This window comes from Pongo pygmaeus, chromosome 7 (genome assembly GCF_028885625.2).
Source record: "Pongo pygmaeus isolate AG05252 chromosome 7, NHGRI_mPonPyg2-v2.0_pri, whole genome shotgun sequence".
In the NCBI taxonomy this organism is placed as follows: Eukaryota; Metazoa; Chordata; class Mammalia; order Primates; family Hominidae; genus Pongo; species Pongo pygmaeus.
The window spans coordinates 38303800-38326974 of NC_072380.2; the positions used below are offsets into that span (position 1 = coordinate 38303800).

General features: G+C 45.2%; 1 protein-coding gene across 2 annotated transcripts in view; it reads left to right on the forward strand.

Annotated features, from left to right (window-relative positions):
• EIF4EBP1 (eukaryotic translation initiation factor 4E binding protein 1) overlaps positions 1-8072 on the forward strand; it is a 29963-nt gene extending 21891 nt beyond the window's left edge. For both annotated transcript variants that reach the window (XM_054498596.2, XM_063668624.1), the window contains 2 exons: positions 4801-4980; positions 7611-8072. In XM_054498596.2, the coding sequence (XP_054354571.1) occupies positions 4801-4980; positions 7611-7642 (212 nt within the window). In that variant the 3' untranslated portion in view covers positions 7643-8072. The remainder of the gene's footprint in view (positions 1-4800; positions 4981-7610) is intronic.
• The last annotated feature ends 15103 nt before the right edge of the window (positions 8073-23175 follow it).

The window sequence follows — 23175 nt, forward strand, 5'->3', positions numbered from 1 at the left end:
ACTACTCACCACAGCCTCAATCTCTCAGGCTCAAGCGATCCTCCCACCTCAGCCTCCGCGTAGCTAGGACTCCAAGCGCATGCCACCATGCCTGGTTAATTTTTAAAAAATTTTAGTAGGCCAGGCGCAGTGGCTCATGCCTGTAATCCCAGCACTTTGGAAGGCCGAGGCAGGCGGATCACCTGAGGTCAGGAGCTCAAGACCAGCCTGGCCAACATGGCAAAACCCTGTCTGCACTAAAACTACAAAAATTAGCCAGGCACCTGTAATCCCAGCTACTTGGGAGGCTGAGGCAGGGAGAATTGCTTGAACCCAGGAGGCGGAAGTTACAGTGAGCCGAGATCACGCCACTGCACTCCAGCCTGGGCAACAGAACGAGACTCCGTCTCAAAAAAAAAAAAAAAAAATTTGTAGATAAGGTCTTGCTATGTTGCCCAGGCTGGTCTCGAACTCCTGGGCTCAAGTGATCCTCCCACCTCAGCCTCCCAAAGTGCTGGGATTGCAGGTGCAATCCACCTCATCCGGCCTTTGGCTGACTTTCTGAACGCTGCTGTTTACTCCTCACAGACCCCTCCCCAACTGAAATCTCTGATTTTATTAGGTAAAATTAGGATTCTTATTTTTAAGTAAGTGTGGTAGCCATAGGACAAAGGGCACAGAGGCTTTTTCTTTCACTTTTAAGTATAATTAATGATTTAATTTTTTTTTTTTTTTTTTTGAGACAGAGGCTTGCTTGCTCTGTTGCCCAGGCTGGAGTGCAGTGGCATAATCTTGGCTCACTGCAACCTCCGCCTCCCAGGTTCAACAATTCTCCTGCCTCAGCCTCCCAAGTAGCTGGGATTACAAGCGTGTGCCACCACGCCCAGCTAATTTTTGTATTTTTAGTAGAGACTGGGTTTCACCATGTTGACCAGGCTGATCTTGAACTCCTGACCTCGGGTGACCTGCCTGCCTCGGCCTCCCAAAGTGCTAGGATTACAAGCATGAGCCACCACACCTGGCCTGTTTTTTTGTTTTGTTTTGTTTTGTTTTGTTTTGAGACAGGGTCTTGCTCTGTCGCCCAGGCTGGAGCGCAGTGGCGCGATCTCAGCTCGCTGGAGCGCAGTGGTGCGATCTCAGCTCACTGCAGCCTCTGCCTCCCAAGTTCAAGCGATTCTTCTACCTCAGTCCAGAGTAGCTGGGATTACAGGTGTGTAACACCACGCCTGGCTAATTTTTGTATTTTTGTTAGAGACAGGGTTTCACCATGCTGGCCAGGCTAGTGAAAGCAAGATCTTCAAGAAGTATTTGTACTCCCATGTTCATAGCAGCATTATTCACAATAACCGAGAAGTGGAAGCAACCCAGGTGTCCATCAGTTAGAGGAAAGGATAAGCAAAATGCGTACACACTCTCAATGGGATATTATTCAGCCTTCAGCAGGAAGGAAATCCTATCACATGCTACAGTGTGGAGGGACCTTGAGGACATTATGCTAAGTGAAATAAGCCGGTCATGAAAAAGCAAATCCTGTATGATTTCACCATATAAGATACCTAGAGTAGTCAAATTCAGAGAGACAGAAAGTAGAACCCTGCTTGCCAGGGCCTAGAGGGAGGGGGGAGGGGGAGTTGAAGAGTTTCAGTTTCGCATGACGAAAACGTTTTGGAGATGATTGGCGGTGATGGTAGCACAACACTGAGAATTTACTTCACACTACTGAACTGTCTCCTTAAAATGTTTAAGATGGTCAATGTTATGTGTATTTCACCACAATTTTTAAAAAGTCACCAGGGGCTGATGACCTTTAAAGAGGCTCTCCAGATGGTTGCTGGCCCCCGGGCTCTTCTTTGAGACTATTGAATCTTTAACTCTTAGGTTTCACGCTATGATAAACAAACCAACAACAACAAAAAAAGTGTGGCTCATGTCTGTAACCCCAGCACTTCGGGAGGCTGAGGCCGGTGGATCACTTGAGGTCAGGAGTTCAAGACCAGCTTGGCCAACATGGTGAAACCCCGTCTCTACCAAAAAATACAAAAATTAGCCGGGCATGATAGCACATGCCTGTTGTCCCAGCTACTGGGGAGGCTGAGGCGGGAGGATTGCTAGAACCCAGGAGGCCGAGATTGCAGTGAGCCAAGATCATGCCACTGCATTCCAGCCTGGGTGACAGAGCGAGACTCCCATCTCAAAACAAACAAACAAAAAGCAAAGTTGGGGGGAAACAAGAAGGCGAGGACTCTTGCCGAGTCTCAAAGATTAAGAAACAACAGAAAAAAGTGGTCCCATCTGGAGCCAGGATGTCCAGCGACTTGTCCACTGAGTCCCCACCCCGCTGCCTGGACCCTGGGGTCTCTGGGCTTCCCTCCCCTCTGGGGAGGAGAGACTGTACAACCCCAAGCCTTGCAGAGTGGAGCAATGCCACATCTGGCCTCTAGAACCAAAGCAAATCTGGGTCACTTTTTTAAAAAAAAAGAGTTAGAAATTGGTCTTCCCTTACCTCCCCTCACTGTCACCCCAGCCCTGCAAAGAGAGGGCACCACTGCTCTCCATTTGTAATCTGGGCTCATAGGCACTCAGACCTAGAAGGTGCATGGGTCTTTATTTTCCAGATGAGGAGATGGAGGCCCAAAACAGGGGGTGCAAGGAGCAAGGTGCATAGGGTCACACAGCTGACTGGGAACGGAGCCCAAATGCACCCTGGTTCTTTACACCCCTCCTCCTAAGAAACAGCTGTACGCTGAAGTCCCACAGGCAATGAGCAGGGCTGTGAGCTTCAATATCACTGCCTCTCCTGCAAGGGGACAGGAGAGTAAGACCAGTGACTGCCTGGAGGGGCCACAGCCAGACCAGAGGAACACAGCCAGCAGGTGAAGTTTATCTTTAGGTATCTCTCTGCATTCCTCTGCCCTTCAGCATCTCAGGTCGTCCTCAGCACAGAGCCCCGTTTCAGGAACTCACACTCAGACTCCGAGATGGAAATTGGTACCTTTCCAGGTGTTTACAGAGTCCAGTGCTGAGCATCAAGAAATGAATCTCAATATGTACAACTATTATGGATCCATAAAAATTAAAAATCAAAAAAGTAAAATAAAGTGTAAGACATGAATCTTAGCTGTTGGAATGCTACTCATCATAGCCCCTAAGTGAAGGAGAGATTTCAAGGTTATTGCTAAGGAAGGGAATTCCTGAAGTCCTTAAATCATGATTCCCAAACTTGGGTTATTCATATTTTATCTGCACAATTATTACCACCTTGCATTCCACTTGTACAGATATTTAATATTTCTTTATATCACCTTAGCTTTTGAATTTAATTTACATTATTTTATTATAGAATTTATAATATATTATTATATTATTGTATATTAAAAGGAAATGCCATCACTACTATATATGGAACACTGGATTCACTTGCCATAAATAGAAGGTAGCTATAAAAAGATATAAAGGGGCCAGGCGCGGTGGCTCACACCTGTAATCCCAGCACTTTGGGAGGCCGAGGCGGGCAGATCACGAGGTCAAGAGTTTGAGACCAGCCTGGCCAACATGGTGAAATCCCGTCTCTACTAAAGATACAAAAAATTAGCTGGGCATGGTGGCACGCACCTATAATCCCAGCTACTTGGGAGGGTGGGGTAGAATTCCAAGGTCAGTGACACACTGGCAGGACACACTGGGGGCCTCACAAAGGAGGGGCTCAGCAGGAGAGCCCACCCTTCACTCCTGCCTCTGGCTCTTCTCCGCAGAGCCCAGGCATTTCTCTTTTTTTTTTTAAACTGTCTTTTTGAGATAGGGTCTCACTGCAGCCTGGACCTCCTGGGCTCAAGCAATCCTCCCGTCTCAGCTTCCTGAGTAGCTGGGACTACAGACACGTACCCATCATGCCCGGCTCATTTTAACATTTTTGTAGAGATGAGGTCTCTCTAAGTTGTCCAGGCTGGTCTCAAGCTCCTGGGCTCAAGCAGTCCTCCCACGTTGGCCTCCCAAAGTGCTGGGATTACAGGTGTGAGCTACCACACCTGGCAAAAGTTCTTATTTTTACCACTCTGGTTGAATCACAAGTATTTTCTGTTTGGTCATTTGTAAAATGCAGCTATTCTGGGTATCCCACAGGAGTGCTGTAAGGACAGGACTGAATAATGACTAGAAATGCATTTTTTCCACCGTGGTATGTGATTGTCATGGGTAATTAACACCGAGCCCTGGTGGGTGAGATTGCTGAGGGGCTACAGGGACAGAGCACAGTGTGCACAGAGCTCTGGGAAGACACAGGTGCAGTCGGTGGCCTGCAGACCCCTTCCATCGGATCATTCCATGTGAAGGGGAGTTGGGGCCGTTTGGAGGTAGCAGAGTTCTGGGTGGCAGCCAGGCCCACAAATAAGCCTCACTACTCCAGCTTTTTTTTTTTTTTTTTTAATGAAAAGGAGTCTCACTCTGTTACCCAGGCTGGTGTACAGTGGTGCAATCGGTTCACTGCAACCTCCGCCTCCCAGCTTCAAGTGATTCTCCTGCCCCAGCCTCCTGAGTAGCTGGGATTACAGGCTCCCGCCACCATGCTGGCTAATTTTTGTATTTTTAGTAGAGACCAGGTTTCACCATGTTGGCCAGGCTGGTCTCGAACTCCTGACCTCAGGTGATCCACCTATGTTGGTCTCCCAAAGTGCTGGGATTATGGGCATGAGCCACCGCACCCAGCCTCCTCTGGGTTTTTCAGGAGAATCTGCTGCCTCTACTGCAGCCACGCCTTTAAAAAGTGGAAAAACCAGCAGGCAAGAGGTTGCAGGTGGCTTGACCAACCTCCCTGTGCCCTTCTAGGTACCAGGATCATCTATGACCGGAAATTCCTGATGGAGTGTCGGAACTCACCTGTGACCAAAACACCCCCGAGGGATCTGCCCACCATTCCCGGGGTCACCAGCCCTTCCAGTGATGAGCCCCCCATGGAAGCCAGCCAGAGCCACCTGCGCAATAGCCCAGAAGATAAGCGGGCGGGCGGTGAGTGTCGGGGCTTGGCCAGGCTCTACCTTGGGAAAGGGAATATATGAGGCTCCTGGAGTCCATCCACTGGGGGCAATTCCAGGGAGGAGGAACAACAGGGACTCTGCCCTACCTTCTAAGGAGCAGCTCAGAGCCCAGAGGGTGAGAGTAGGGGTGGGGAGGTTGAACTCTTCATTGGTAGCAACTTTTCCCCTGAAAGGGGCCCAGGCACCTCAGGAAAGGTGATCTGGCACCTTTGGGTCATGTCATTAGTGGGGAGTTTGTTTGAAATGGCAGCGGCTACACACAGCAACTTTCGTAAGCATCTGCCTCTGTATAATTGTCCCTGAAGCATTTCCACTTGGAACACACCCATGATGTTTGTGGTGCAAAAGACAAGTTATCAAAGACACAGTGTACTTGTCCTTTGGGAAATTACATGTCTACAAGATAAGAAATACATCCGGGATGCCTCCTGTTGGGCTGTTGGTCCCCTAGTGGATCTTTATGAAGGCAGGTAGAAACAATGCAGCCAGTTGTCTCTGCCGATTTGACATTTGGTAGCTGGGTCCTTCCTGCTGTCCCCGCCTCCCGAGTAATTAGAGCAGCCACTGTGGTAGTGGTGTAAGTGAATGCACTCTTTGTGGCATCCTGACTGGCTTAGCAGAGTGTTGGAGTTCTCTGCTGCAAGATGATGCAGCGTAAGCACTTCCGGGCAACTATAATCAGATTGGAACCCACCGACCCTTCACCCGGAAGACCGTACCCCAGGCCCAGACAGGAAGCAGCAGGGACCTCAGTTGGGCTTGCTCTGCTGACAGCAGCAGAATTAATCTCCCCAGGGCCTGCAGGACATGATTCATAATTACCTTGGGAACCTCACAGTATAAGACAGACAATAGTTGCCTGTGTCTTAGTCTGTTTTTTGATGGCTGTAACTGCATACCTGAGACTGGGTAATTTATGAAGAAAAGTGGTTTATTTCTTACAGTTATAGAGGCTGGGAAGGCCAAGGGCATGGTGCCAGCATCTGCTGGGCTTCTGGTGAGGGCCTCCTGCTGCATCAGAACATGGCGAAGGCATCACAGGGCAAGAGGGGCACATGAGAGAGAGCCAAGCTGCCTTTTTATAACACTCTTGTGATAACTAGCCCACTCCTGTGGTAACCCATTAATCCAGGAATGGGCTAATCCGTTCATGAGGACAGAGCCTTCATGACCCAATTACCTCTTAACGGCCCCAACTCTTAATACTGTTACATTGGGGATTAAGTTTCTATATGAATTTCAAACCATAGCATTCCAGCCCTGGACCCCCGAAACTCATGTCCTTCTCATATACAAATATATTAATTTGGTCCCCATATCCCCAAAGACTTAACACGTTGCAGTCCTAGCTCAAAAGTTCAAAGTCCAGAATTTCATCTGAATCAGACGAGACTCACAGCATGATTCATCTCAAGCTTAATTTCCTTCCAGCTGTGAGCCTGTGAAACTAAACAAGTTATCCACTTTCAAAAAATAGGGGCTGTCCCTGGCCCCTAAAAACATCAGCTGGTGGCCAGGCACAGTGGCTCATGCCTGAAATCCCAGCATTCTGGGAGGCTGAGGCAGGATGAATACTTGAGGCCAGAAGTTCAATACCAGCCTGGGCAACAATGTGAGACCCCCATCTCTACATAAGATTTTAAAATTAGCCAGGCATGGTGGTGCATGCCTGTAATCCCAACTACTTGGGAGGCTGAGGCCGGAGGATCACTTGAGCCCAGGAGGTCAAGGCTGCAGTGAGCTATGATTGCATAACTGCATGCCAGCCTGGCCAAGAGAGTGAGACCCTGTCTCTAAAGAAAAAAGCAAAAACAACAAAAGAGTCAGCCCAAATGATATAGTCTGGATATTTGTCCCTGCCCAAATCTCATGTTAAATTGTAATCCCCAGTGTTGGAGGTAGGGCCTGGTGGGAGGTGTTTGGGTCGTGGGGACAGATCCCTCACAGCTTGGTGCTGTCCTCATGATAGTGAATGAGTTCTCTCGAGATCTGGTTGTTGTAAAGTGTGGGAGCGCCACTCCACCCTCTCTCTTGCTCCTGCTTCCTCCATGTGACATGCCTGCTCCAGCTTTGCTTTCCACCATGACGAAAAGCTCCCTGAGGCCTCCCCAGAAGCCAAGCTGAGGCTGGCATCATGCTTGTACGGCCTGCAGAACCGTGAGCCAATTAAACTTCTTTTCTTGGCTGGGCGCGGTGGCTCACACCTGTAATCCCAGCACTTTGGGAGGCCAAGGAGGGTGGATCATCTGAGATCAGGAGTTCGAGACCAGCCTGGCCAACATGTCAAAACCCCGTGTCTACTGAAAATACAAAAATTAGCTGGGTGTGTTGGTGGGTGCCTATAATCCCAGCTACTCTTTTGGGAGGCTTAGGTAGGAGAATCGCTTGAACCCAGGAGGCGGAGGTTGCAGTGAACTGAAATTGGGCCGCTGCACTCCAGCCTCAGAGACAGAGTGAGACTCCATCTCAAAAAAAAAAAAAAACTTATTTTCTTTATAAATTACCCAACCTCAGGTATTTCTTTATAGCAATGGAAGAATGGCCTCATGTACCAAGCATTCACCCATTGTTGACCTGGCCCTCTGTCCCCTCTCTCCCCAGGTGAAGAGTCACAGTTTGAGATGGACATTTAAAGCACCAGCCATCACATGGAGCACTACCAAGGGGCCCCTCAGGGCCTTCCTGGGAGGAGTCCCACCAGCCAGGCCTTATGAAAGTGATCATACTGGGCAGGCGTCGGCATGGGGTTGGCCACCCCAGCCCTTTCTCCCTCACTCAGGGCACCTGCCCCCTCCTCTTCGTGAACACCAGCAGATACCTCCTTGTGCCTCCACTGATGCAGGAGCTGCCACCCCAAGGGGAGTGACCCCTGCCAGCACACCCTGCAGCCAAGGGCCAGGAAGTGGACAAGAACGAACCCTTCCTTCCGAATGATCAGCAATTCCAGCCCCTCGCTGCTGGGGACGCAACCACCCCTTCCTTAGGTTGATGTGCCTGGGAAAGCTCCCTCCCCCTCCTTCCCCAAGAGAGGAAATAAAAGCCACCTTCGCCCTAGGGCCAAGAGTTGGGCCCTGTCTGAGCTTTTTTCAACTCTGTTTGTTAACCAACACCAGCTGCTATCTGTACGGTGCTGCTTTTTTTTTTTTTTTTTTTTTGAGACGGAGTTTCACTCTTGTGGCTCAGGCTGGAGTGCAATGGCGCAACCTCCACCTCCCGGGTTCAAGCAATTCTCCTGCCTCAGCCTCCCGAGTAGCTGGGATTACAGGTGTCTGCCACCACGCCCAGCTAGTATTTTTTTGTATTTTTGTAGAGACGGGGTTTCACCATGTTGGCCAGGCTGGTCTCGAACTCCTGACCTCAGGTGATCCACCCGCCTTGGCCTCCCAAAGTGCTGGGATTACAGGTGTAAGCCACCATGCCCAGCCTTGTACAGTGCTTCTAAAGCGTGGGCCTGTCCTTATTTGATTCTGACTCTAATCCTGTGGGTAAGTAGAACAACTGTTATCCTCACTTTACAGCTGAGAAGACTGGCACAAGAACAGGTAAAATCGTGCAGCTGCTGAATGGCACATGGGACTGGATTTGAGTCCTGCTACTCTTTTTTTTTTTTTTTTTTTTCCAAGACAAAGTCTTGCTCTGTCACCCAGGCTGGAGCAGTGGCACAGTCCTAGCTCACTGCAGCCTCAAACTCCTAGGTTCAAGCAATCCTGCTTCAGCCTCCTGAGTAGCTGGGACTACAAGTTCACACCACCACCTGGCTAAGTTTTTTGTGAGTAGAGATAAGGTCTTGCTATGTTGCTCAGGCTGGTCTTGAACTCCAGGTCTCAAGTGATCCTCCCACCTGAGTGTTCCAAAGTGTTGGGATGACAGATGTGAGCCACCACGCCCAGCCCATACCCTGGTATTCTTGATCTCTTGTTTTTCAGTGGCAAGGCAGCTGCCTCGCTTCTGGGCTTTCTGCCCCTTCTCTCAACCCCAAACTGTCGAGTTTGGCACCTTCCCGTCAGGGCCCATTCCATGCAAGAGTCAAGGGAAGAGCCCCTGCCTTGGCCAGTGTGGCATCTGATCCATGGGCACTTGACCTTTGCCAATTGATCGCTTTGTGTGAGCTGTCATGTGTGGCACAAACACAGACAAGCTCTCTGCCTTGAAGAGTTCATTGAAATGTAAGATTTGCCCGAAAGTAAAGGTCGCATAGGCTGGGCACAGTGGCTCAAGCCTGTAATCCCAGCATTTTGTGAGGCTGAGGTGGGAGGATTGATTGAGGCCAGGCGTGGGAGACCAGTCTGGGCAATGCAGTAAGACCCCGTCTCTACAGAAAATTTTTTAAGTAGCCAGACATGGTGGTGCACACCTGTGGTCTTAGCCACTCAGGAGGCTGAGGTGGGAGGAACACTTGAGCCCAGGAGTTCAAAGCTGCGGTGAGCCACGATTGTGCCACTGCACTCCAGTCACAGAGTAGAGGCTTCATGGAGGTGGTGCTACAGCTGGACCCTGGGAATGAGTGGGTTGGGGGAGGCAGGGGCCCAGTGTTGCCAAGCTCAGATGGTCTTGGGGAGCTGGGGTGTTCAGGGATGGGACATAGTAGCCTGGTTTGGTCAGAGCAGGCAGTCTGTATGGGTGAGAATGACTTTAACAAATGGCCAAAGAAGGGTGAGGTTTCTGAAGGTCTTGAATACTAACTAGGCAGAGATCTTTACTGAGAAGCAATAGGAATTTCTCATTATAGGGTATGCTGGTGGGTGGATGGCGTATGAACAAGAGGCAGTGGGTGGCATTTACTTAACAAGCTCCGGGCACATAGCATTTGTCCACCTGCCGTTTGGAGAGCAGCAGACTTTCAGTGGCCAAGTTGCTTGCTTGGCCTTTCCTATAGCTGGTTGCAGCCCCCTTCCCTCACGAGGACTGAACGCAGCTGAGTCCAGGTGCATGGTGATGTGTGGCAGGCCTGGCCTTTGGCACGTTGCCTCCAAGCACACAGCAAAGTCTGTCCATATGGATGGACAAGAGAGGCTAGCGATGGGCCACCACTGGTGCAAAGAATAATGCAAGTGTTAAGTAGGCTCAAAGGAGAGATTGGGTCAGCCTTCCCAATCCCTTAGCTTTCCAATAAAAGCATCTTGCTCCAAGGCCAGGCACAGTGGTTCCTGCCTGTAATCCCAAAGCTTCAGGAGGTCAAGGTGGGAGGATCACTTGAGGCCAGGAGTTCGAGACCAGCCTGGGCAACATAGTGAGACCCCCATCTCTACTACCAAAAAAATTTAAAAATTAGCTAGACATGGTGGTGCACACCTGTAGTCCCAGCTGCTTGGGAGGCTGAGGAGGGAGGATCACTTTTGCTCAGGAGATCGAGGCTGCAGTGAGTTATGATCACACTACTGCACTGCAGCCTGAGCAATAGAACAAGACCTTGTCTCTTAAAAAAAAAAATTGCAGCCAGACGAGGTGGCTCATGCCTGTAATCCCAGCACTTTGGGAAGCCAAGGTGGGCAGATCACTTGAGGTCAGGAGTTTGAAACCAGCCTGCCTAACATGGCAAAACCCCATCTCTACTAAAAATACAAAACTTACCCAGGCGTGGTGGCGCACGCATGTAATCCCAACTACTCGGGAGGCTGAGGCACGAGAATTGCTTGAACCTGGGAGGCGGAGGTTGCAGTGAGCCAAGATCACACCACTGCACTCCAGCCTGGGTGACAGAGTGGAGACTGACTCACAGAAAAAAAAAGAAATCTCACTCACATCCCACCAGAGGTCTTGCCAGCCTACAGGTCCATTTCCCTTCTTGGTCTTACGTCTCAGGGTCTAAGAGACAGGTAAATAAATCATTAAAGAATGATTTATCTGATAGTTCAGGGGCCACAGTAAGATAATTTTTCAGGCTGAGCATGGTGGCTCATGCCTGTAATCCAGCATTTTGGAAGGCCAAGATGAGGATCACTTGAGGCCAGGAGTTTGAGACCAGCCTGGGCAACATGGCAAGACCCCCATCTCTATGAAAAATAGAGATAAAAAGAAGAAATAAAAGAAGTGTGCCCCTTTCCCACTGAGCAAAAGCATCCTCCCGAGGACCCCAGGAGTGTTTTGAGTGTCAATTCTGGCCGGGTGCTGTGGTGTAGCCATGATCCACAACACAGTCCTTGTCCACAAGGAAGTTAAAATCTTAAGGAAAGCGAGACTGTTGTGGTCCAGCTGCACATGCCTGTGCATTGAGACCTAAAGCTCATAGAGATGCTCACTCTAGGGGACCATCACAGTTTGGCCCCTGCCACCCTCCAACATCACCAAAACCACTGTTGTTGCAATTGGGGAACTCCCTGACAACTGTTGGACAGATACCACATGCCAAGACCCAGAAGAGACAAATTAGTGTTTTTAGCTATGTTGTGTGTTCTCAAAGAGCTTACAACCTGATCAGGAGACGAGAAGTACTTCAAGTAGTAAATGGTCATTGGGAGATGCAAAGCAATACTTATGTGCTTGTCCATTGAATGGAGGGGAGGCTGTGCATGTCCCAAGTTAGAGGTTTGAGAAGCCTTCACGGAGGAGGTGTGGCTTAATAGGACTGGTAGGATTCCTGCATCATGAATGGCGTAAGGTACAGGAGCCCCCAGGAACAGGTCAACTGGAGAAATGTGGACGCTGTTAGGCTTTCTGTGCACGAATGAAGAGGCTGGCCTGGCAGTGGAGATGGGAATGGGCTGTATTGAGAAGAAAGATTGACACCCTTGGGTGAGGTAGAGGGAGGAGGGATGTGTTGAAGGTTTCTAGTCCAGGAGATCCAGGCAAGAGGTCAGAAAGGAATTGCTGGTTTAGGAATTATGCAGAGTGAACAGCAAGGATACCAAAGATGGAACTGTGGGGAATGTTCCCAGTGAGCATGAGTGGAGTGTGGGGAGCTGAACTGCTGGTGATTTTCCAACCTCCAGGCTGCTATTGACACAGCTGTGGGCATCGCTGCAACTCCCAGGTAGCCAAACAGGTATCGACCAGGCCGTCTTTTTCCTGGCGCCTTTCAGTGCGACATTTATCAAGATGACTCAAGGAAAAGCCTAAGGACATGTGGCCAATCAAGAAGGCTCATACTTGGCTGGGCGCCGTGGTTCACGCCTGTAATCCCAGCACTTTGGGAGGCTGAGGCAGGCGGATCACCTGAAGTCAGGAATTCCAGACCAGCCTGACCAACATGGAGAAACCCCATCTCTACTAAAAATACAAAATTAGCTGGGTGTGGTGGCGCATGCCTGTAATCCCAGCCAGTTGGGAGGCTGAGGCAGGAGAATCGCTTGAACCCCAGAGGCGGAGGTTGCAGTGAGCCAAGATCAAGCTGTTTGCACTCCAGCCTGGGCAACAAGAATGAAACTCCATCTCAAAAAAAAAAAAAGAAAAAAAAGAAGGCTCATAGTCTTGCCACCTAAAAACCAGTACTTCCAGAAGGGTGGGATTCAGCAAAAGACTCCAAGTGGTCTTTTCCAGGTAAATCCAACCTCTGATTTTTTTTTTTTTTTTTTTTTTTTTTTTTTTTTTTTTTTTTGAGACGGAGTCTTACTCTGTCGCGCAGGCTGGAGTGCAGTGCCGCAATCCCGGCTCACTGCAACCTCTGCTGCCCTGGTTCAAACAATTCTCCTGTCTCAGCCTCCCAAGTACCTGGGACTACAGGCATGTGCCACCACGCCCAACTAGTTTTTCTACTTTTAGTAGAGTCAGGGTTTTGCCATGTTGACCTGGCTGGTCTCGAACTCCCAGCTTCAAGTGATCACCACCCTCGTCAGCCTCCCAAAGTGCTGGGATTAAAGGTATGAGCCACAGCTCGGGCCCCAACTGAACTCTGATTTAACAAGCATTTACTAAGCATCTAGTAAATGCTAGATCTTGAGGCAATACAAGAGAATTTTAAAACAAATGCCTGAGAAAATGTGAAATAATCCAAGGAGGCATGATTAGGTACAAATAAATGGAGTGATAAATGTGACAGGTCAGCAAGACAGGGACAATCAGTGACAGTGGGAAGGAAGAAATTGAAGTTGGGCGCAGTGATTCACGCCTGTAATCCCAGCATTTTGGGAGGCTGAGGTGGAGGTGATCACTTGAGGCCAGGAGTTCAAGACCAGCCTGCCCAACATGGTGAAACCCTGTCTCTACTAAAAAATACAAAAATTAGTCGAGCATGGTGGTGGGCGCTTGTAGTCCCAGCTACTCGGGAGGCTGAGGCAGGAGACTCTCTTGAACCCAGGAGGTAAAGGTTGCAGTGAGCCAGGATTGCACCACTGCACCCCAGCCTGGGCGACAGAGTGAGACTCTGTTTAAGAAAAAAGAAAAAGGGCTGGGTGCAGTGGCTCACACCTGTAATTCCAGCACTTTGGGAGGCCGAGGCAGGCGGATCACCTGAGGTTGGGAGTTCAATACCAGCCTGACTAACATGGAGAAACCCCGTCTCTACTGAAAATACAAAATTAGCTGGACGTGGTGGCACATTCCTGTAATCCCAGCTACTCAGGAGGCTGAGGCAGAAGAATCGCTTGAACCCAGGAGATGGAGGTTGCAGTGAGCTGAGATCGTGCCACTGCATTCCAGCCTGGGTAACAGAGTCAAAAGAAGAAGAAGAAGGAGAAGAAGAAGAAATTGCATTAGCAAAAGTGTGTCTAGAATGAATCCAGCATGTGTAAGATACTAGGATATTTTTAGTCAGTTGTGTGTTGCTGGGTTGGGTAGCACGTAGTAGGCTTAGATAGCATGGGATTTAATTGTTGGAACCAAAAAAAAAAAAAAGCATGAATGGAATGTCAAAAAAAAAAAGGATGGAATGTCTTCTGCCTGTCTGGAGCTTCACTACAATCTTATTTAGGATCTCCATAATTTATGAAGTTAGTATTTTTATTCCTGTTTTACACATGACCATGGCTAGTGAGGGCCAGAATTAGAATTCCAACTCCTGTATTTTCAGCCCCAAAACCTATCATCAGGTTTTTTTTGTTTTGTTTTAGAGATGGGGATCTTGCCATGTTGCCCAGGCTGGTCTTGGATTCCTGGCCTCAAGTGATCCTCCTGCCTCAGCCTCCCAAAGTGTTGTGATTATAGGCATAAGCCACCATGCACAGCCTCCAAAACCTATGCTCTTAATGCCACACTGTGAAGAGAACTGAAGTCTGGGCTGTTCTGACTCTGAGCTATAGGCAACTGGGATACTGGTTGGAGATGTCAGAACAGGCAGTGACAGGTGAGTGTCAAGGTAAAGCAGGTAGAGGACAGACCTGGAGCCAGGAAGTCATTCAGGTGTTTGGTGAGTTGCTTAGAATTCATGGGTTTGGGGGAGTGAGGTAGTGAAAACAAAGGAGTATAAGGTTGATAGCCTTTTCTCATTTACTGAAGGGCTATTTGTTGAGTGCCTACTGTGTGCCAGGCACTGTTTTAAGCACTAGGGGTAGAGTGGATAACACAAAGCCCTGCCTTCAAGGAGCAGACCTTCCAATGATACAGCAGCCATGTGTGCACTCCGGTTTCATTGTAGACATCACAAACCTAACCTCGAAATAAGGTGCAGAATTGAGCATGCCCAACACTTCCTCTCCACAAGCAGAGGACATGTGCTCCTTGCTGTGGGACAATCAGTCCTGCATGGAGGAACCAGCACCCCAGTAACAGGCCATAGACGGAAATAACTGAACAAAACCCTGTTTTTTCGTCAGCAGGAAAAGGCCAGGAACTCGCTTTCTGCCGGTTAACCGGAGGGAAAGTGCAACCCTTAAGGATTGGGTTTTGCTGAGTTTAACACACTCCAGAGAGTATGCTGCAGGGAGAGTAGGGAAGAGAAGGGCTCTTGGGCCACAGCAAAGTGAAGGTGAATCCCTCCAACCCCCAGCTGCAAATCAGAGGCCGTTTCCTATGCAAAACAGCATAGGAAGTCGTTTTCCTAAGGAGGAGCCTTAAATCCGTCCTTGTTTGTTCCTTGGTCTTGGGTTCTGCGAGGAATGATGTTGCAAGCCTCGTCTTTGTGCTGCCGCCTGCTGGTAGAGTTCATTAAAGCAAGGAAGGCTGGGTACGTCTAGGAAATGGTTATTGCACTCCGTTAGGTGAAGAAAAGTGAGGATGCCATATGTATTCAAGACTTAAGCACATTTCTCCACATTTTTTCTATCGAGATCATGCAACTGTATCCTCATTGTCTGAAAGGAATACTAAGGAAAAAGTTTTCCAGACAGAGTGGCCAGGATTGTGTTGTGGGGCAGAACCAGACGTAGAATAGAATCTGCCTGCGATGCCCAGACTTGGTTTGGGACAAGCTAGTTATGGCCCTGCTTCCTCCCTTCGACCAAGCGCAGCCATGCACATGGTCATACTGCCCTTTGATCCTCGACCCATCTCTCTGGCCAGCAGCCGCCAGCTGACTCTATCTGCCAAGGAATTCCAGCCAGGAACACAGTTTACTCCTGTCTGGCATTTCTCAACCCGAGTTTCTACCATGAGGTTGCATTTGAACATTTTCCTAGGTACTACACTACCTTCCAAAAACAGTCAGGACTCTGGGCTGTTCAAAACTTCTTCCTTAGCCTCTATAGGATAGGTTTCAGATTTGCATAGGAATTCTGGATATAAATGTAGCCATTATTCAGGTTATCCTCCAACTCCTGGGACAGTTTCAGCTTTTTTTTTTTTTTTTTTTTTTTTTTTTTTTTTGACACGGAGTTCTGCTCTTGTCTCCCAGGCTGGAGTGCAATGGCACAATCTCGGCTCACTGCAAACTCCGCCTCCCAGGTTCAAGCAATTCTGCTGCCTCAGCCTCCCAAATAGCTGGGATTACAGGCGCCTGCCACCATGCCTGGCTAATTTTCGCATTTTTAGTAGAGACGAGGTTTCACCATGTTGGCCAGGCTGGCCTCGAACTCCAGACCTCAGGTGATCCGCCCTCCTCGGCCTCCTAAAGTGTTGGGATTACAGGCGTGAGCCACCGCGCCTGGCCTAGTTTCAGCTTCTGAGCCTTTCAGGAAGCAACCAAAAAACCCATTCACAGCTCGCCAGCCTCTTCACTCCAATGAGGGACATCTACAGCATAGGAGAAAGCTCTGATGACCTACACAGCGACACTGATACCCAAGTATTCTTTTACGTTTTTAAATGTGATTTTTAATTGTTTTATTATAAATTGACAAATTACAATTGTATATATTTATGAGGTACAAAGTGATGTTATGACATATGTATATAGTGCGGACTGATTAAATCAAGCTGTTTAACATATCAATCACCTCAAATGCTTTTTTTTTTTTTTTTTTTGAGACAAGCTCTTGCTCTGTCACCCAGGCAGGAGTGCAGTGATGTGAGCAGAGTTCATTGTAGCCTCACCTCCTTGGATCAAACAATCCTCCTGCCTCAGCCTCCCATGTAGCTGGGGCCACAGGCATAAACCACTGCACTTGCCTAATTTTTTTATTTTTTTGTAGAGACAGGGTCTTGCCTTGTTGCCCAGACTTGCATAATCATTTTTTTTGTGGAGAGAACGTTTGAATTTTATTCTCGGCAATTTTCTGTATTTTTCTCCTTTTTTTCTTTAAATTTCTTTTTTTTTTTTTTTTTTTTTTGAGACGGAGTCTGGCTCTGTCACCCAGGCTGGAGTGCAGTGGCATGATCTTGGCTCACTGCTAGCTCCACCTGCCGGGTTCACACCATTCTCCCGCCTCAGCCTCCCAAGTAGCTGGGACTACAAGCGCCCGCCACTGTGCCCGGCTAATTTTTTGTATTTTTAGTAGAGATGGGGTTTCACCATGGTCTCGATCTCCTGACCTCATGATCCACCCGCCTTGTCCTCCCAAAGTGCTGGAATTACAGGCGTGAGCCACTGCACCTGGCCCTTTTTTTTTTTTTTTTTTTTTTTTTTTGAGACGAAGTTTTGCTCTTGTCGCCCAGGCTGGAGTGCAATGGTGGGATCTTGGCTCACTGCAACCTCTGCCTCCCGGGTTCAAGCGATTCTCCTGCCCCAGCCTCCCGAGTAGCTGGTATTACAGGCACCCACCACCACACCCAGCTAATTTTTGTATTTTTAGTAGAGATGGGGTTTCACCATGTTGGCCAGGCTGATCTCAAACTCCTGACCTAAGTTGATCTGCCTCAGCCTCCCAAAGTGCTGGGATTACAGGCGTGAGCCACCATGCCCAGCCACTTTAAATTTCTTTAAAAAAATTTTTTTTTACTCTTAATTCCGTGACAGATTACTCTTGGCAATTTTGAAATACATAATATACTATTATTAACTATAGGACATCCAAATACTCCTTAAGCCTGATGAACTTTGCCACAGTCTTATTCAATTCACTAACAGATTATGTTAGTAATGCTGGTCTGATTTGGGGTAAATAGCATGACTTCCTCTCCATTTTCCTCCTAGATGGCATCTATCTATCTGTCTTATTCCATTTTGTGTTGCTATAACAGAATACCTGAAGCTGGTTTATCTGTAAAGAAAAGAGGTTTATTTGGCTCATGATTCTGGTGGTTGGAAAGTCCAAGGGCATGGCACAAGCATCTGCTTGACTTCTGGTGAGGACTCACGCTGTGTCACAACAACGCAGAGAAAAAGAAGAGGAAGTGGATATGTGCAAGAAAGGGACCAAACACCTTACTTTAAAACAATATAAGCTCAAGGGAACTAATCTATTCCTGTGTGAACTAACCCAGTCTCCAGAGAAAGACATTACTGTATCCTAGCCCTGTGTGGGGGTGAGTGCCCGTAGTCCCAGCTACTCAGGAGGCTGAGGTGGGAAAATTGCTTGGGCTCAGCTTGGAATTTGAGGCCAGCTTGGGCAACAGAGTAAGACTCTATCTCAAAAATAAATTTTAAAATAGGCCAGGCACAGCGACTCATGCCTATAATCCCAGCACTTTGAGAGACTGAGGCGGGAGGATCACTTGAGCTCAGGAATTCCAGACCAACCTGGGCAACATAGTGAGACTTTGTCTCTACTAAAAATAAAAAATTAGCCAGGTACAATGGTGTGCACCTGTAGTCCCAACTACTCAGCAGGCTGAGGATAACTTGAGCAACTACTTAGAGGCAGGAGGATCACTTGAGCCAGGTAGATGGAGGCTGCAGTGAGCTATGATTGCACCACTGTACTCCAATCTGGGCAACAAAGCGAGACCCTGTCTCAAAAATAAATAAATGAAAAAACACACGTTAAAAGAAAAAAAGGGGCTGGGCACAGTGGCTCATGCCTGTAATCCCAGCACTTTGGGAGGCCGAGGCAGGTGGATCACCTCAGGTCAGGAGTTTGAGACCAGCCTGGGCAACATGGTGAAAACCTGTCTCTACTAAAATTACAAATATTAGCCAGGCACGGTGGTGGGTGTCTGTAATCCAGCTACTCGGGAGGCTGAGGCAGGAGAATCGCTTGAGCCCAGGAGGTGGAGGTTGCAGTGAGTCAAGATTGTGCCATTGCACTCCAGCCTGAGTGACACAGAGAGACTGTCTCCAAAAAAAAAAAAAAAAGGGCATTAATCTACCTTAACATAATCACATCTTAAAGGCACCACCTCCCAACACCATTAACATAATCACATCTTAAAGGCACCACCTCCCAACACCATTATATTGGCAATGAACTTTCAACATGAGTTTCGATATGGACAAACCACACCCAAACCATTGCATTTAAACTAGATTAGCCTTTTGCATTACAAAGGGCCAACATACTGCCCAGGGGCAAAAGATTATCTTGTGTGGGAACCTTGTAGCGTGTATACCATGTGGCCTACTACCTGTGTCTCTTCAGTCATAGGTTTGGAGATCTCAAATCATAGAGGAACAAGATGGCATCACTATTCTTTGCTATAGTCAAGATATGATTGGAAATGCCATTCAATCATGAGCAGATAGTCCTCCTGTTGACAAGATATCCTATTTACCACCTCCAACCAAAACCTTCAGCCAGAGCCTCTTCTCCCCCCTTAAGAATTCAGTTCTTCCTTCCTTACATTGAACCTGTCAGCTTCTTTCAGGTTCCTGCAGGGCTGAGGATGGGCCACTACAAGCAGGAGGACATTGTCAGCCCAAGGGAGTGCTGTTGATCCTGACCTGTCAGACAGCTGGCCAACCATGCATACAGCTCACACAGGCTAATATGTGAACAAATACAGCTGCTTCAGCGGCCAGATGGGTATTGGGATTCAGTGGGTGGATGACAAAGGGCCCTGGCTCTTGGGCCTGAATCAAGAAAACTTAAATCCTTGAGTCAGTAACTGCATTGTTGTAACCTAGCGAGTTATAGAGAAACGCCACACTCAGACAAATTCAGGAGTCCTTTATTAGCCGGCGACCGAGAGATGGCTAGTGCTCAAAATTCTCTCGGCCCCGAAGAAGGGGCTAGATTTTCTTTTACACTTTGGTTTAGAAAGGGGAGGGGGAGCCTAGCTGAAGCAATCTTACAGAAGTAAAACAGGCAAAAAAGTTAAAAAGACAAATGGTTACGGGAAAAAAAACAGTTCCAGGTGCAGGGGCTTTAAATCCATCACAAGGTGATAGACGTGGAGGCTTTGGGTACTATCAACCAGACACAAATGCGGGGGCTTAGGGTACTATCAACTGGGCAAATTCCTGGGAACTGCGGATATAGCTTGCCACAGTATCTTATCAGTTAATTGCATTCTTGGATGTGCTGGGAGTCAGCTTGCACAAGTAAAGTCCTTGAGGAAGGGTGGTGGGTAAGAGGCTGCAAGGGGCTGCAAGTGAAGGAGCCAAAATGGAGTTTGTCTGGTTCTCTCAGCTAAGGGAGAGTCAATTCAGGTTAAAACAAGGTAGGGTATCACAGTATTAAAGTTTATGGTTCAATCGGAACCTTCCTTTTGTCAAGGAAGAGAGAAAGGAAGTCATGACATTGTCTCTTCTCAGGAGTCCATCTCGGCCAGGTGCGGTGGCCCACGCCTGTAATCCCAGCACTTTGGAGGCCGAGGCGGGTAGATCGCTTGAGATCAGGAGTTCAAGACCAGCCTGGCCAACATGGTGAAACCCCATCTCTACTAAAAATACAAACATTAGCTGGGCGTGATGGTGCACACCTGAAATCCCAGCCTCGAGAGGCTGAGGCACAAAAATCACTTGAACCCAGGAGGCGGAGATTGCTGTGAGCTGAGATGGTGCCACTGCACTCCAGCTTGGGTAACAGTGCAAGACTTTGTGTCAAACAAACAAACAAACAAAAAAGAGTCCATCTCGTCCCCTCCATGAGGCAGGCAAGCTCACTCTTAGATTTCCCCTACTTCAGGTCTCTCATGACTGCTGTCCTCTTGACCTCTCCCAGATATTTGGGTTTCTTGTACTACACAGCTTCATTCATACTCTAAGTGCCAGCACCATGATTCATCGCCTGCAGGTTCCAGCAGAAAAACCCACCTACCACATCCTGGTCAGAACTTGATGTGACTGGGGTAAGGGAAAAATTTCATCTCACGCCAGGCGCGGTGGCTCATGCCTGTAATCTCAGCACTTTGGGAGGCTGAGGTGGATGGATCACGAGGTCAAGAGATCGAGACCATCCTGGCCAACATGGTTAAACCCCATCTCTACTAAAACTACAAAAATTAGCCGGGCATGGTGGTGTGCACCTGTAGTCCCAATTACTTGGGAGGCTGAAGTAGGAGAATCACTTAAACCCAGGAGATGGAGGTTGCAGTGAGCCTAGATCATGCCACTGCACTCCACCCTGGACAACAAGAGCGAAACTCCATCTCAAGAAAGAAGAAAAAAAAGTTCATCTCACCCTTTCCCTGCCCCACTTTCTGGCCTCCAGCATTCTGCAGGGACTCTCACAAGAGACATTCGCTATGGCCTAACCCATGGTAAGTCTTCCTCATAGCTCCCTGAGGAACTTCCATCTTCTCAGTTACACATGCACCCCCTTGGCACTTAAAATGACCCTGAGCTTCCAGCACTTGTTCCTCTTCCAGCTCATCCTCCCGTTCTGTCATCTCACTACATCAGCTGTTCTCAAACCTTCATGTGCATCAGAATGACATGGAGGGCTGACTAGAACACAGATTGTGAGGCCTGACCCCCAGAGATTCTAATTCAGTAGGTCTGGCATGAAGCCTGAGAATTTGCATTTCTCATCAGTTCCCAGGTCGTGCTAATGTGGTTTAGTCTAGGACCGTGCTTGGACAACTGCCCAGCTGCATAATTTCAGGATGTTAGCTCTCCTAGTCCAGTGATTGCACCAAGCCTACATTCACAGGAGTGGAGAACCAGCCATTCAGTGCTCCTGTGTCCCTGGGTAAACAGGCAGCTTGTTTCCAAACTCCTCAGGCTCCAGAGGAGCATGTTAACAGAAAAACCAAACTCTGTAAAAAAATATATATATATATATAACACACATATATAAAAATGTATATACGTGTATATATACACATATATAAAATATATAAATATATAGTATATATACTTAAATATAAAATATATAAATATATAGTATACATACTTAAATATAAAATATATAAATATATAGTATATATACTTAAATATAAAATATATAAATATATAGTATATATACTTAAATATAAAATATATAAATATATACAGGATATACACTTATATATAAAATATATAAATATATACAGGATATACGCTTATATATAAAATATATAAATATGTAGAGTATATACGCTTATATATAAAATATATAAATATATAGTATATACGCTTATATACAAAATATATAAATATATAGTATATATGCTTATATATAAAATATACAAATATATAGTATATATACTATATATAAAATATATAAATAAATATAGTATATATACTATATATAAAATATATAAATATATAGTATATATATTTATATATAAAATATATAAATATATAGCACAAACATATAAAATATATAAATATATAGTATATATACTTATATATAAAATATATAAATATATAGTATATATACTTACATATAAAATATATAAATATATAGTATATATACTTATATATAAAATATATAAATATATAGTATATATACTTACATATAAAATATATAAATATATAGTATATATACTTATATATAAAATATATAAATATATAGTATATATACTTACATATAAAATATATAAATATATAGTATATATACTTACATATAAAATATATAAATATATAGTATATATACTTACATATAAAATATATAAATATATAGTATATATACTTACATATAAAATATATAAATATATAGTATATATACTTACATATAAAATATATAAATATATAGTATATATACTTACATATAAAATATATAAATATATAGTATATATACTTACATATAAAATACATAAATATATGTAGTATATGCACTGACATATAAAATACATAAATATATAGTATATGTACTGACATATAAAATACATAAATATAGTATATGTACTGACATATAAAATACATATATAGTATATGTACTGACATGTAAAATACATAAATATATATAGTATATGTACTTACATGTAAAATACATAAATATATAGTATATGTACTTACATGTAAAATACATAAATATATATAGTATATGTACTTACATGTAAAATACATAAATATATATAGTATATGTACTTACATGTAAAATACATAAATATATGTAGTATATGTACTTACATGTAAAATATATAAATATATGTAGTATATGTACTTACATATAAAATATATAAATATGTAGTATATGTATTTAAATATAAAATATAAATATTTTATATATTATATAATATTTTATTATATATTATATATTTTATTATATTTATTTATTATATATTTATAATATATTTATTAATTATATTATTATATATTTATTTATTATAATAAATATATATATTGATTATATATTATTATATATTATTATATATAGTTATTATATAATTATATATAATAAATAGATTATATATTTATTATATATGATTATATAATAAATAGATTATATATTTATTATATATTATATATAATAAATATGTTATATATTTATTATATATTATATATAATAAATATATTATCTATTTATTATATATTATATATTTATTATATATTATATATAATAAATATATTATCTATTGATTATATATTATATATTTATTATATATATAATAAATATATTATCTATTTATTATATATATTTATTTATTTAATATAAAGAAATATTATAAATGTATT